Source organism: Siphateles boraxobius, unplaced genomic scaffold (genome assembly GCF_051911475.1).
Source record: "Siphateles boraxobius isolate OS27281-9 unplaced genomic scaffold, OSU_SipBor_1 41, whole genome shotgun sequence".
Lineage (NCBI taxonomy): Eukaryota > Metazoa > Chordata > Actinopteri > Cypriniformes > Leuciscidae > Siphateles > Siphateles boraxobius.
The window spans coordinates 24,488,926-24,505,382 of NW_027509042.1; the positions used below are offsets into that span (position 1 = coordinate 24,488,926).

The following is a 16,457-nucleotide window of genomic DNA, read 5'->3' on the forward strand; positions in this document are numbered from 1 at the left end:
TGGAGGGAACCGGATCAAGCACCAATAATAATAATGTTCGACTACGCCACCCAGTATATACCGGGAACTACCAGCCCCAGATCAGGGGGCGCACAGGTTCGTTACCGAAAAATGGGTGAGCAGAGAGACATAAGCCAGTGAGTACCAAAGATGATGCAGTTTTATTCAAATACAAAAGTTTAAAACCATAAATACATTAACACCTCAAGGCCGCAATATTCACATGTCGAAAAGGAACTGAAACAAAAGAAACACTTTACAAAACTTCAATATAGAAAATAATAAATACAAAAAAACAAATACAAAAGAAAGCTTAAGGGAGAGAGATAGCCTGCTGTAACACCCAATTCACACACCACGCTTAATACCCAAGCACACACACTCTGGTGAGGTCAATTCAAAGAAGCACAGCACTCCAGGTGAACACCTTTAAACAGCAGCTAAACCCCCTCAATACACTTTCCGCACCACTCCAATTACAAAGGAAAAGGATAAACAATAAACACTAGTAAATAGCTGGTACTAACCAGCCCCAAATAAAGAACAAAAACGTCAACAGTTTGCAAACATGAAAAACAATACACGAAAACAATATTCAGATCAATCTCACCTTGTAACTCAACATAAGTTTAAACCTACAAAAATAAATTACATTACCTATAATACAAGCAACAAAATAATAATAAACAAAACAAAAAGAGAAACAATTACAATTCACAGCAAAACCAGAAACAAACAAATAAAAAAATAAAAGATGAAATAAACAGGGCCACGGTCGCCCGCACTCTCGACGGGCAAGCCAGCCAGAAAACAGCCACGCTTCCACTTTTGCCCTCACTCTTCGGCGAGCGATCGTCCGGGCCCGCGCTGTTATAAAACAGTCCACTCCAATTAAATTACGACCGGAATAAGCCCAGGCAAGACAACAGCGCGTTACATCAACAGATGTGCATCTCGTCCCGTAACACAGATGAAACCCTTGATTGCGTCACTCAACCTGTCAAACATTAAACAGAAGAATTACTAATAAAACAATAAAAGAGAAAAACAAACCACGCATATGACTCTTGTACATACCGAGCGATGTTCACAACGCGGTACTATGCACGGTCGCTGACCATAACATGCAGTTGGTTGTTCATTGACGATCTACACAAAGACTCAAGATAGTAAACAAACATTCCATTGACAAAAATCCTCAAAGCAAAACGTACCAACCTCAAAGCCATGGGCAGCCTACGCACAGCAGCACAACACAGAGACGGCACTCCAGATACTATCCCATTCATAAATGGCAACTTCCGTAAAGGGGCGGTACGGGTGACAACGCATTCCAAATGACAAAAACCTCCCCATTTTATACCATAACACTAGACTGCTGATAGGCTCATTGTTTTCCCATGACACTGGTCAATCACCAATACACGGGTACACTTCACCCTGCTACATTCGCACAGACCCGCCCTATGCTAGCTGTACACCATTGTCCACCATTGTCTCGATGCAGGAGCAGCTGTAGACAAGAATGTCTTCTAAGCTATTGAGGTGTTTTGTTGTTGGATGTAAAAATGAACACAGCAGTCATGTACTCCTGACACCAAAGCCGCTGAAGATGCATTGGATTACTTTTGTTTTTGAAGGGAATTAAAAAGACTTTAATGTGCACTTCTTGTACTGTTTTACTCCGCTCTTACGGTGATTTTCGGGACTAAAACAAATACTTCATCTTTTGTGTGAAGTACAATAAACTTCATAAAACTCATCAGTAAATTTTTGGCCATCATTTGGACAGGGTCCGTTAAAACAGGCTTGTACTAATAGTGTTACAGATCTGCCAGGCTCTTTCACCAACCAATCACAGCGCACTCCCTCATCGGTGTTCTAATCACACACACCTGCACCTCATCATCACCCTCATCACTACCACTAGAAAAACACACACTTCACCACAATTCACCATCCAAGAAGCTAAGGTGATAATCAAAAAAGAAATAATGAAGAAATGGCAGGATAGGTGGGATATGGATAAGTGGGATATGGATAAAGGTGGAAGGAAATATTATAGCTTGCAAAAATCTATTAATACTCAGGGGGTGAATAGAAGTAACAGAAGAGAGGAGAGCGTTTTAACCAGGCTGAGATTTGACCATACAGGGTTAAATAAAACATTGTTTTTAATGGGCAAAAGTATATCAGATAAATGTTTGGAATGTAGATCCAAGGAAGATGTAGAACATGTATTAATACATTGTAAGAAATATAGGGATGAGAGGATGAGGTTAAACCAAAAGATAAGTAAGGCAGGAAGGAAGTGGAACCTCGAAAGTTTATTAGGCACAACAGGTGATGGGGTAAAGGATACACAGAAAGCAGTTATACAATATTTAAAAAACATAGGAATATATAAGAGGATCTAGTTGTTTTTTTTTTTATATAAAGTAGTCCCAACGGATAGTTCATGCTGCATACTCTGATACAGTAGGTGGCGGTATGCACCTTTAAAGTCATGGATGCAATCTGCCATAAAACGGAAAAGAAGAAGAATTCACCATCCAGTCTCATTGGTATGAAGAGGACTTCATACGTACTTACCTTTCGATGACATACCTGACTTCAACCAGCGATCTTTCTCCAATCTCCACTCCAGTGTCTTTCCCCAGTGTCTTGTCACCATTCTCCTCAATGTGATTCCCTCTGTGTCTCCAAAGTCTCCAGCGACCCTGCATTCCATCCATCCACGTCTCCATCGATCCATCAACATCCCTGTAAGCTATATTCCATTCATTGCCAGCATCTCTCTCTCCAATTCATCATTGCACTTCCCACTCACCTGCTACCAGTTCACCAGCTCAGTTGTTGTCCCAATAAACTTCCTGTTTGCTTCATTCCTGTCTTGTGAGTCTGATTCCGTAACAAATAGTGGATAAAAGCAAGGTGACAAATAATTTATAACCATAATTAAACTATACCTGTTCTATTTCCATACACTATATATTAATTATTGTCTGACTCTGGTTCAAACTGAACACTGCTAGTACAGTTTATGTTATAACATTTTCATTCAGTGAGATGATATTGTCCTGCACTGGAGCAAGAGCTCTTGAAGCTCTTCCAACTCAGCTAGCTGATATAATATCTACTATGAAGTGTTCTGGTTCTAAGTTAGATATTATCCCGGATTGTCTTTTTTAAGGATGTTTTTTCTACCATTAGTCATATGGTAACCGCTATCATAAACAGCTCTTTAGCCAAATCTGTCGTTCCAGCTAGTTTTAAACATGCAATTGTGCAACCTATGTTGAGAGAACCTCAACTTGATCCAGGAATATGCAGTAATAATTATCAACCGTTATCTAAACTGGGGTGGTGATGGTGCAGTGGGTAAGTCACATGCCTTTGGTGTGAGAGACCCAGGTTCGAATCCACTGTGAGACACCTATGTGTCCCTGAGCAAGACACTTAAACCCTAGTTGCTCCAGAGGCGTGCGACCTCTGACATGTATAGCAATTGTAAGTCGCTTTGCATAAAAGCGTCAGCTAAATGAATAAATGTAAACTGCCTTTTATCTCTAAGCTTTTAGAGAAAGTCGTTTTCTCACAGCTCCAGTTTTATTTGAATTTTTTTTTTTAAATATATTTTGGACATGTTCCATTCTGGCTTTAGATCATTACATAGCACTGAGTGAGCTCTGTTGAGGGTTACACATGATATCTTTCTTGCATCAAATTCAGGCTCTTGTGTTGTAAATTTAGGAAATTGTTCCTCGTCATCTGTGCCTGTTTTGTTTGGTGTGCCCCAGGGATCTATTTTGGGACCTTTATTGTTTTCCCTTTATATTCTCCCCTTGGCCCTCATTTTTCAGGAGTATAACATTTCATATCACTGTTATGCAGATGATTCTCAGCTTTACCTTCCAGTAAGGCTTGACAACACTGCTTTATTTGATGTGTTATTAGAATGTGTAGATGATATTATGAGGTGGATGACAAATAATTTTCTGCAGCTAAATGAGGATAAAACAGAGGTTTTAATTCTGGGTTGTCCGGCAGATTCCACTCCTGCTCTGAAAGCCCAGTTAGGTCCTCTCTCAACAAATGTATGCAAACAAATCAAAAAACCTTGGAGTGATCTTTGATTCTTTACTATTTTTTGATAAACAAATTAGTGTTGTTATTAGAGGAAGCTTTTCCAGTTAAGATCTATTGCAAAGTTGAAGAGTCTTCTTTCAAGCAAAGATGTTGCAATTCATGCATTTTTAAAATCACGATTAGACTATTGCAACTCTCTTTATTGTGGTCTTCCTCAATCTACACTATCTCGATTACAAATTGTTCCAAATGCAGCTGCAAGACTTTTGACTGGGTCTAGAAAGAGGGATCATATTTCTCCTGTTTTGGCATCCCTTCACTGGCTTCCCATTAAGTTTAGAGTTGATTTTAGATCCTTATGTTTGTTTATAAGGCGTTGTCTGGCTGTGCACCAAGGTATATTTGTGATCTTATTGTGCCATATTGTCCTGCTAAGGCACTTAGATCTTCAAATCACTTGCTTTTAAATGTGTCACGAATCGATGACGCTACAAATTAAAGGGTGATTGGGCCTTTTCTGTGGCTGTTCCAAAGCTTTGGAATGCTCTCCCTTATCATGTGAGGTCTGCTCCTTCATTAAAAAAATTTAAATCTACTCTGAAAACACATTTTTATTCTTTAGCTTTTGGAAATTTGTAATTGTTTTTTTATAGTGTAGTCCTGATATGCACTATGTACAGCACTTTGGATCAATTTGTATTCTGTTAAATGTGCTTTATAAATAAAGGTTGTTGTTGTTGCTGTTGATGCTCCGTGAAAGCTCTGGCAATTTTAAAGGGGCATTCAGCAACTATTTCAACTTAATAAAACCGTTTAGAAATCATTTGGATGGTTTAATAACCTGTTCCGGTGAGAATGGTGACTTTCCCCGGTCCCCCCAACATTCCTAGGCGGAAAACCAACCTTGCAACATGGGGACTAACGTCCCGGTAAGTTGGAAATAGGAAGTCTCGTGAGAAGCGAGAACGTGCGAGAAACACAAACTGCTTTACGGCAATTCGACATAAATACACACGCCGCCCTCAATGTGTATGATGTATTACCCACCTCGGTAGACATAGCTCCACACGATAAAGTTGGCCGGCTCCGATAATAACAAATGCCAGGAGCAGCGGTAGAGAGGGGGGAGGAGGGGCCGCAAGTGAGTTTTTTTACGACATTGTTATGAAATATACGCCTCACAGCTGTAGGGGGAGCTCGTTGAGAAAACATGCGACAACAAAAGTGAAAATCAGCGAAGAAATAGCTAGAGTTGCCGAGTTCCCCTTTAACATGCTGTAAAAAATATCTGTGGGGTATTTTTGGCTAAAACTTATACACACTCTGGGGACATCAGAGACTAATTTTACATATTGTAAAATGGGCATAATAGGTGCCCTTTAAAACTAACACAATTTTGATTTAATGAGGTTCATTGCACTTAATCCACCCACTCTCAGTTTACTTGTGTTTAAACTGATGAAATAAACAAAGTTAAAATTCGGAAAACTCAAGTAGAAATCCCGGAAAGATGGATGGAAGCAAACATGTTGGTATAACATAATGATTATATAATTATATCCATGGTCCAGCCATGTGCTTTCAGACTTGTGAAGATTAACAAATAAATGCTGATTAAATGCTGCAAACACTCTGAGCTTTTCCAACATTAGAAAACCTCTCACAACAGTCTGAAACCCCTAACAGTGAGGTAAAAAAAGAAAAACAGAGAGATGAAGAGGCAAAGGGAGTGAAAGTGAGAAAGATGCAGAACAAAGGAGAGAAGAAAGGAGGGGAAACCCACCTGTATTTTCCATCAGCTGTAGGATTTGATATGAAGTGGAAATGTCATTTCATTCTCCCTGATGACATTAGCAGCTAATATCAGTGTGTGTGTGTGTCTGTGTCTGTGTGTGTGTGTGTGTGCGTGTGTGTGTGTGCGTGTGCGTGCGTGCGTGTGTGTGTGTGTTCTCCTGGGGAATCAGCATCAGATGTCATACACAGAGGGGAGAAGTTTAACCCCAGCCCTCACTTTACTGCAGCCCAAACCCAGAGCTGGGAAATTAGTCACATATTTCCTGAATATTTTGGAGAAGACTCCAGTAAGAAAATGCTAAAGGCGTAGTGTTCAGGCTCATTGTTGGGGCGCTGCTATTTTGAGGCAACTAAAATAGACTGCGCCCTTGACCAACTGAAACCTGGTCTGAAGTCAATCAAAAATCGACTAAATCATCTAAATCGACAACATGTATGTTAGACCATATACCAACTAAGCTATTGAAAGAGATGCTTCCAGAGGTCATAGATCATCTTCTTAATATCATTAATTCATTTTTGTCATTAGGATAAGTACCAAAAAAATTTAAGCTGGCTATGATTAAACCGCTTGTTAAAAAAAAACAACTTGATCCTTCAGAATTAGTCAATTACAGGCCGATCTCGAATCTACCTTTTCTGTCAAAGATACTAGAAAAAGAAGTATCCTCACACCTATGTTCCTTTTTAGAAATAAATGGTATCTGCAAGGATTTCCAGTCAGGATTTACTATTGACCACAGCATTCTTTTGAATAGACTCGAAAATAATTTTGGCATTAGTGGAATTGCATTAGCATGGAATGCAATCGATCTCAAGTTCGATTTTATCGATCACAAGTTCAGTATGGAGTACCACAAGGCTCAGTACTAGGACCTCTGCTGTTCACTCTGTACATGCTACCCTTGGGAGACATAATTAGGAAGCATGGCATTAGTTTTCACTGTTATGCTGATGATAATCAGCTCTATATTTCTTCACGCCCTGACGAAACTTACCAATTCACAAAATTAACGGAATGCATAGCTGGTATAAAAAACTGGATGACTAGTAATTTCCTACTACTTAATTCTGAAAAAACAGAGATTCTAATTATTGGACAAAAAACTTCCTCATGTATTAACCTAGAATACTGTCTAACACTTGATGGCTGCTCTGTCAAACCTTTGTCGTCGGTTAGGAACCTGGGTGTGCTCTTTAATACCAATCTTTCATTTGAAAGTCACATTTCTAGCATCTGTAAAACCGCATTCTTCCATCTTAAAAATATATCTAAATTTAGTCATATGCTCTCAATGACAAATGCGGAAAAATTAGTTAATGCGTTCATGACATCAAGGCTAGATTATTGTAATGCTTTTATGGGTGGTTGCCCTGTACTCTTAATAAATAAACTACAGCTGGTCCAAAACACGGCTGCTAGAGTTCTTACTAGAACCAGGAAGTATGACCATACTAGCCCCGTTCTATCAACACTACATTGGCTCCCTATTAAACATTGTATACATTTTTAAATATTGCTGATTACTTACAAAGCACTAAATGGATTTTTTGCACCCAGTACTTGAGCGAGCTCTTTATGCATTGTAGTCCTTCACGTCTATTGCGATCTCAAAATTCCGTCCAGTTAATAATACCTAGAATATCAAAATCGACTGCTGGCGGTAGATCCTTTTCCTATTTAGCACCAAAACTCTGGAACAGTATTTCTAACATTGTCTGGGAAGCAGACACACTCTCTCAGTTTACACATCTCTTTTACCTAGCATACACATAACACATTACAAACTTCTAGAATTCAATGTTAGGCTGCATAGATTAGGTCAGCCGGAACCGGGATCACTCCCCATAAATCCTGATGTGCTCGTTACCTCATAAGAAGAATGGCGTCAACGTTAATATTAGTCTCTCTGTTTATCCAGAGGTTTACCGCACTCTGCCGTATCCAGATCTGATGAAGGACCTACAACTGGACACGACGACAATGCAGTCCTGAAGTGTCAACTAGTCTCTCCCCTGTGAAGGCCCCCTTCTCCTTCTCTTTACTTCTGTATAGATAAAACGTTTTCAAAATAGTTCCGGTTCACATGGCTACTTGGGAGCGATAAATAATTCTGTATTATACATTTTTAAGGCCAGACAAGTAATTTGTTGAGGTCAATTTGTAAAGAAAGACTACACGCCTGCGGACATATATATTCAAACACGCATACCTATAGACTAAACACGTAATACGCATGTGCGCGCCGTCAGCGTTTTCAAAGGTTTGCGTTTTTAGAGCTTGCACAGAGATAAAATAAATAAATAAATAAATATATTTTCTTCAAGGCTTGCACCTTGGAACCTATTTCAAGGTTTGTGTTCTCGAGCCACCAGGCACTGTTGTTGTGCAAGTGAGCGGGCCGGAGCACGGTGGTCCCCACCGAGGCGGAAAGGTGTTCACCTCTTTCTATGGTGCCCATTCTTCCTCGGTGCCCTCAGGGGCCCGGTCTGTCAACCCCGCCTTCATGCCGGGGCCCAGACGGTCCCAGCGAGCGATTTCCCGAGGGACGCTCGCTCCCTCTGAGGAGGGTTTCAGAGCAGTTAAACCAGTTGTTCCTTGCCGGTGCGCCGTTACAGGGCGCTGCGTTTGCTGCTCAAGTTATACCAGAGGCCAGTCTCGAGAGACTGGTACCCTTAGTTGAATTTCTGGCAGAGTGGAAAAGCCTTCCAAAAATATCTCATTGGGTCCTGCAGACAATAGAAAAGGATTATGCTATCCAATTCAGGTGTCGTCCACCAAGATTCAGAGGGGTTCTGCCTGCAGTGGTGGGCCCCGAGCAGGCTCTGGTTATGGAACAAGAGGTGAAAACGCTCCTTCAAAAGGAGGCTATAGAACGGGTTCCTCCTCCCAGTGTGGAGTAAAGCTATTACAGCCGATATTTCATCGTTCCAAAGAAGGATGGGGGGTTGCGTCCAATTTTAGACCTGCGCCCATTGAATCGCTCGGTAGGGAAGGCAAAATTCAGGATGCTCACTATCAAGCAGATCGTGTCACAGGACTGGTCTGTCACGATAGATCTAAGGGACGCGTACTTCCACATTTCCATCCTTCCACAACACAGGAAGTTCCTGAGGTTCGCCTTCGGGGGCGAGGTGTACCAGTACAGGGTTCTTCCGTTTGGCCTAGCTTTATCTCCCCGCAGTTTCACGAAATGCATGGATGCAGCACTAGTGCCTCTGAGGCTTCAGGGTGTTCGTATCCTCAATTACATCAACGATTGGTTGAGTTTAGCTCAGACAGAGCAGATAGCGGTTCGGCATCGAGATGTCGTTCTCGTTCATATCAGGAAGTTGGGGTTGAGGCTGAACGCAAAGAAAAGTGCATTATCTCCTTCTCAGAAGACCACTTTTCTGTGTGTCGTTTGGGTTTCGGTTTCGATGCAGGCGCGGCTCGCTCCGACCCGCATTGCTTCGATTCTCTCAGCTGTGAAACAATTAAAACTAGGCCAGCTACTTACTGTAAAACAGTTTTAGAGACTGTCGGGTCTGATGGCAGCAGTGTCCAACGTTATACCTTGCAGCCTGTTGTACATGAGACCGCTACAGTGGTGGCTCAGGACCAAGGGATTCTCCCCCAGGGGAAATCCACTCCGCACGGTCAAATTCACGCGTTTTTTTTATGAGTTTCATTTAAAACACCCACATTAAAGGAATATTTTTTTCTTTATATTAAGTGTGTTTAACTATGTACTATTTAAATTAATAATTTGATACAGTGGACATATTTTGCATACTGTTTTTTTAATTATTCTTGTATTTAAAAAATACCTGCATGTTACAACAGCAGTTATTCATTTCTGTAATTACATCTAATTACACTGCTGATACACTACATATTACAAGTACACTGCGGACCCTTCCCTTACACCTTAACCCACTCTTAAACCTAGCCATACCATTAAACCTGTCTCTAACCTTTACCTCCCTCCTCAATAGCAGCAAAGGTGTTTTGCAATATAACATAAATTATACATAATTATAACATAATTAAAGACACCTACTGTAACATATGACCACAAATACAATTTTGTCATCCTTTACTTGTTTATTTCCACCCCATTAATATCTTTGGCAGAATGTCTTATGAGCTTATAATAGCTTTGTGACGGATTAAATTTTAAGTCATTTTCCACTGATATTCTTTCAATCTGCCATCTCTTGACACATATTTGCTGTCATTTGTTCAATTGTTAACAGAGGATTAATTTCAAGTGATTTTGGCTCCAGTTTCTAAGAAAGAGAAAGTATTGGTGAAAATATCCTCAACATGTTTGTGTTATTGTGACATGTCTGCATTGTCTTCCTGCAGGTTCATTGGCTGTATCAGTGACGGACATGACAGCACCTGTGGTCGGATCATCAGGGGGAGTCTATGCTCTTGTCTCTGCCCACCTCGCCAATGTCGTCATGGTAATTGAGAAATCACTATTTTCCTTTTTGAGGAATTGTGATCAGGTTTTGCTCTAGAAAATAAAAATTGTTCCGCATCAATTTGTGATAATGCCTAGAGATTAAAACAAAAAATCAATTTATCACAATGGTGCCATATAGTGGTTTATATAGAATATAGACTTCAATCTTCATTCAGGTCCTGTTTAAATTCTCTTTTGGAAAAAGGAAGGCCATGACTCAGACTTGTGTCAGGATAAATAATGAGTGTGAAGATCAGCCTGATTTCTCTTGTCACAAAAATGACACAATAACTCAAGCTATTAACCCTATCTGACGTGTATGTGCGTTATTCATAGGCCTTTTTTTTCTGCCTTTATTTCATACACAGCTGTTCCCATTAATATTCTCAGATTATCAAAAAGCTGAAAGATTGTTACAAGAGTTTTAGCCATTCATATGTTATACACATGTTAAACTCAAGTCTTTTATGTTGCTCCTCCCTCTCTTTCACTGTAATCAAAGACCTCTGTGCTATCTCTAAAGCTCCTTTCACACAGAGATTCCGGAAAATACATGGATAAAGTGACCCGGGATTTGACCCGGGTTCGTTTGATTTTGGTTCTTTCACACTGCCAGTGATTTTCCAGAATCAGAGAGTGCGTTCACACACAACCCGTAAAAATCCCGTAAAGACACGTGACATCGATGTGACATGTAATGTCTCAGCAGCGTCTATAGTTTGCTTATGAGCTGCGATTTCTCTCTCGAGAAATCACACTTGTGCATTTTTTTCTCTGATTCGACCATTAACTAGCGCATTACGTACCGTTTCACTAGCCTGCTTTCTCTTCACTTCAGCTTCATCATTACGACACGGCATTGGTTACGGCTTTTGTTCACACAGCGGAATCCCAATTCCGGGACTGATCCCAGCAATGTTACTAGGTCCCCAACCCGGGATCAATCCCTGCATCAATCCCGGGTCGTGTTTGCGTTCACACAGAAGGTGTTCTGGCAATTTCCCGGCAATTTCCCAGGATCAACGCGCCGTGTGAAAGGGGCTTAAGTGAATGGAGGTTTTTGTACAGCATAATGACCTGGGGCCTCATTTATAAAACTGTGCGTAGGATCCTTACTAAAAGTGTACGTGCGCCAGAAAGCTAAAAATGGCGTACACAAAAAAATATTCAGACTTATAAAACCGTGCGTACGCCAGAACCTGCGCAGAATTCACTTTATAAATCCCAGTTAGCAGAAGATTGTGCGCACATGCGTCTCCTCCCCGAAACAACCATATATGGAGCTTACAACGCCTAGTTTTACTATGCATATGCTCATCTGCATATCATTTGCATATGATTATTCATCCACGTGATAACATGTTTAATGGTACAAGACATTAGGAAAATATGAAATGCGGCTGTGCTGTCACCTTAGTTACATTAATAAAAACTAGTACCTTATCATTGCCTTGTTTCTGAATAAATAAATCATATAGTATAGAATAGATTTCGGAGAAAGTTTTTCTTAATCTTTTCCACTGGTCAAAGAGTATTTTTAATTGATTTATGTTTTTAATGGAAACAGATAGACCTTGTTGTGCATTATTTGCACGAAACCATTTTCTCAGACAATCTGCTATTATCATGATAAGCAATTATCTCTTTAGTTAAAACATTAAAACACAGCATGCAAGAGGAAAAGTGTTCGAAAGCATTGCATCCACAACAAATATTTCTATTTATTGAATATAAAAAATGTTGTAACTTCTCAGTAATGATTTCATGTAATTTAAGTGTTTATCTACATTAATCAGAATGGCATATTTAATCTAAATCTTTACAACAGAAGTAAAACAAAGTTTAAATCATTGTTTTATTTATTTAAACTGTTATTGTGAACATGAACTGTATTTATGATCAGGACTTATAATGAAGATTTACGGTTTTAGATGCGTTATGCTATGCGTCAGTTTCACTAAACAGCCAAACGCGCTCGCTGGCGCGGACATTTAAGAAGGGATGGATGTTTGCTTCATGTGATAGGCTTGGTTTGTGACATTATATTTGTATTATCTTTCTGTATATGTATAATTTTCTATAGATTTTCTGTCTAAAAGTGACCAAAAAGACATTTAACTCCAGCTCACCATCTGTGTCGCCAATACACATACTCTTCTAAAAGAGTGCGTACGCACGGTCAAGAGCATCCTTACGGTGCGCACATATTTACGCCAAATTTATTTTTTATGAATCCCGATATGTGCGTGGAAAAATGCGTACGCATATTTCTATGCCCATTTTGTGCGTACGCAATGTTTATACATCAGGCCCCTGGTCACAGTCATTAAATATTAACACTGGGGCTGTACACAGTTCTCCCTGGTCAGATCATGAACCCTCCTGTACTTGCTCAGCATTGCAGATAGATTTTTTTGTGTCAGCACTGTTACATGGTCAGGACTCAGATTACACATAGTTTGTTCACAAAAAAACTGATCTTTCATCAGATCAAATCAAAACTGACTCAGTTATTATTTAAAATATTACATGCAAAACAGCAAGACTGACCTTGAATTAGCTGATGTGTCACAGGTGCTAATGCTTCTCCCTATGCCAGCTTTGATCGTCACATCATCACGGAAAATGCCAGAACAAATTTCCAATTCAGTTTGAAGCATTCTTGATGAAATGGTTGATAAAAAACACCTTGATAAAAAATACCAAAACCAATTCCCTGGAATAACACAAGAACAGTCTAAGAAAGAATACTGATGTGCTTTCTCTCTTACCTACTACCAATTTTGTACTCCTAATTTGATGTTTCTCTCCCTCACTTTTACAGAACTGGTCAGGGATGAAGTGTCAGTTCAAGCTCTTTCGCATGGCAATGGCTCTGGTGTGCAGTATGTAAACTGTTTTTATGTTACTCATGCTAAAAATTATTATTTTTTTGCTGGAAATATCAAATATTGAAATTAATTTTTAGGGATCCAAAATAAATTGGTACCATAATAATTATAAGCAAATTCGAAATTATTTAATTTATTGAATATTCAAAGGTGCAGTATGTAATATTGACAGCTAGCAGTTCAAACCAAATTCAAAATATTGGAGAGGGTTGTTTCTCCTGCCCCCTCCTCCTCAAGACTCAATGCTCACTGGCGGGTTGCCAGTTTGAGAGACACAAAACAGGAATGAGCACAATTGACAATGGAAGGCGACGAGCCTCACAATAGCCGCGTATCCATTATCCTTCAAATTGCACAAACTGAAATTGCTAATTGAAAATACACCCAAAGGAAACACATCAATTATGCAAAAACGTCTCGGTTACTTACATAACCTCGGTTCCCTGAGAAGAGGGAATGAGTATTGCATAAGGCTAGCTTACGCTATGGGAAAACTCCTTTTCTCGAGAATATTGAAGCAAAAATTTTTTACGCTATGGGAACCCCTTTCAAAACGCCATGCGTGCTTAACTTCGCTCCATACAGTAGCCCGAAGTATATGCCTGAGGCTAATAGATGAGTAAAGTTTATGAATCCTAATAGAAACCGGTCATTTGACGAGTCTCGTATAGGAAAAAAACAAGGAAATGGGCCTAATAGGGCCAAATCCTTATAATGTATGTATATAAATATATATAAAGGCCTGTAGTCCAAGTTTAACCAAAAAACAGATATGTATCGGCTCCTATGGCCTAGGGGGTTTGTGCTTGCACTTACACCAAAAGAACCCTCGCTTGGAAAGCGGAAACGTCCAGATTATAAAATCTGATCAATGTGGACCGCGAGGCCCAGCCGGCCGCCGCACAAATATCTTCCATGGGTATTCCACTTGACCAAGCCCATGACGAGGCCATGCCTCTTGTGCCAACGCGATAGCGTCTCCTTTCCAGCGTGATAATATCTGCTTTGTCACACCGAGCCCTTTGGTGCGGCTGCCAAAGCATACAAAGAGCTGTTCTGACTGTCTGAATGAGGCTGAACGTTCCACATAAATTCTGATAGCCCTGACGGGACAGAGTAGACTCGCGTCTCTTTCGTCTTCTGGTGAGGAAAGAGCTGCTAGGGAAATGACCTGCGCTCTGAACGGAGTCGAGAGCACTTTAGGAACATAACCATGCCTTGGCTTAAGGACGACTCTGGGTCTTTACAAGAGATGCTTCAGGTCCGCAAAGAGTACCGGCTAGGATGTGGCACCTTTCAGTGCTTCCAGGACCATGGAGAGGTCCCAGATAGGTACAGAAGGACGTCGCGGAGGGTTCAGCCTCCTTGCTCCTCTAATGACGAGGTCGCTTCTTCCTAGCGATTGGCCGGACACAAGACCGTGAGAAGCTGTTATGGCCGCCACATACACTTTGAGCGTGGTGGGGTTAAGACCCGCGTCCAAAAGCTCTTGTAAGAAGGTGAGTACACTCGATAATTTGCACGAGTAGGGGTCTAGGCTCCGTGCAGCACACCAGCCAGAAAATACCACCCATTTCTGAGCGTAGATGCGTCTAGTTGACGGTGCTCTTGCCTCAGTGATCGTTTACAGCACCCTTTCCGGGAGACACCCGGGTATCCTTTGAGGGTCCATACATGAAGGGCCCACAAATCGGGACGTGGATGGCAGATTAATCGGTTTGCTTGCGTGAGGAGGTCTCTCCTCAGTGGAACCAGCCATGGGGCTGTTTCCAGTAGCTGTGCCAGCTTGGAGAACCATAATTGGGTCTTCCAGAGAGGCGCTATCAGTGGGCACTGCACACTTGCTCTCCCTGATCCGTTTGATGACCAGTGGTAACATCGTGACCGGAGGGAATGCATAAAGCGGGCGGCTTGGCCAATCGTGGGAAAGCGTGTCCCTGCTCTTTGAGAAAAATATTCGGCAATGAGCGTTGTCTTCTGAGGCAAAGAGGTCGACCTCTGCCTCTCCGAAGATGCTCCATATTAGCTGAACCGTCTGTGGGTGAAGAGACCATTCCCCTGGGGGAACATTGTCTCTGGATAACATATCCGCACCCTGGTTCAGTATGCCTGGCACATGCGCTGCCCTTAGGAAGCGCAGGTTGTGCTGAGCCCATAAGATGAGGTTTTTGGCCATGGTGTGCAGGTTGTTTGACCTGAGACCGCCCTAGCGATTTATATAGGAAACCACTGCCATGTTGTCCGTCCGGACCAGGACATGGTGGCCTTTTAAGTATGGGAGGAAGGCTTTCAGCGATAAATCGTCTGCTCTCATCTCTAGACAGTTTATATGTAGGCGCTTCTCCAGGCTTGACCATAGGCCAAAGATGGGCCTGCCCTCGTAAAGGGCCCCCCAACCTTGATTGGAGGCATCTGTCGAGATCACCTTTTTCCTTGTAACCACACCCATACTCACTCCTGACTGATACCAGTCGGCTGCTTTCCAGGGAGCCAGGGTTCTGATACAGCCGTGGTTCGCTCTGATTAGTAAGTGGCCAGATCGCTATGCGTGAGTTGGTACACAGAGTTTTAGCCAGCGCTGGAGAGGACGCATGTGCAGTAGTCCGAGCTGCAGTACTGATGATGCTGAGGCCATAAGACCCAACATCCTCTGAAATCTCTTGAGAGGCACGCAGGCGCCTGTTCTGAAAGATGCCGCTAGGCGCTGGATGTGAGGCGCGCTTTCATTTGTATAGAGTCTATCACTGTACCGAGGAAAGATATACTCTGGCTGGGAGACAGTGTGCATTTGGAAACGTTGATCCTGAGTCCCAGGCTTTCTATATGGCTGAGGAGCCAGGATCTGTGAGTTATCAACTGTTCCTCTGATTGGGCTATAATCAGCCAATCATCAAGGTAATTTAACACTCGCACCCCCCGCTGTCTCAGGGGGGTAAGCGCTGTGTCCATGCACTTCGTAAAAGTACGGGGTGCCAATGATAGGCCGAACGGTAGTACTGAGTGCTGGGAAGCCTGCCTCTCGAAGGCGAATCTGAGAAATAACCTGTGATGTGGCGATATCTGGATGTGAAAATAAGTATCCTTCAGATTCACTGAGATAAACCAATCCCCTGGGCGAATTTGCTCAAGGATTTGTTTGGTTGTCAGCATTCTGAACGGTCGTGTCATCAGCGGTTTGTTCAGGGTGTCCTGAAGCCCGACTCGCTTTGTGATAGTGGGACTATTTCCA

General features: G+C 41.6%; 1 protein-coding gene across 5 annotated transcripts in view; it reads left to right on the forward strand.

Annotated features, from left to right (window-relative positions):
* The window catches only part of rhbdl3 (rhomboid, veinlet-like 3 (Drosophila)), a 155,074-nt gene that overhangs the window by 132,559 nt on the left and 6,058 nt on the right, over positions 1-16,457 (forward strand). For all 5 annotated transcript variants that reach the window (XM_077199030.1, XM_077199032.1, XM_077199034.1 and 2 more), the window contains 2 exons: positions 10,235-10,335; positions 13,162-13,222. In XM_077199030.1, coding sequence (XP_077055145.1) covers positions 10,235-10,335; positions 13,162-13,222 — 162 coding nt within the window. The remainder of the gene's footprint in view (positions 1-10,234; positions 10,336-13,161; positions 13,223-16,457) is intronic.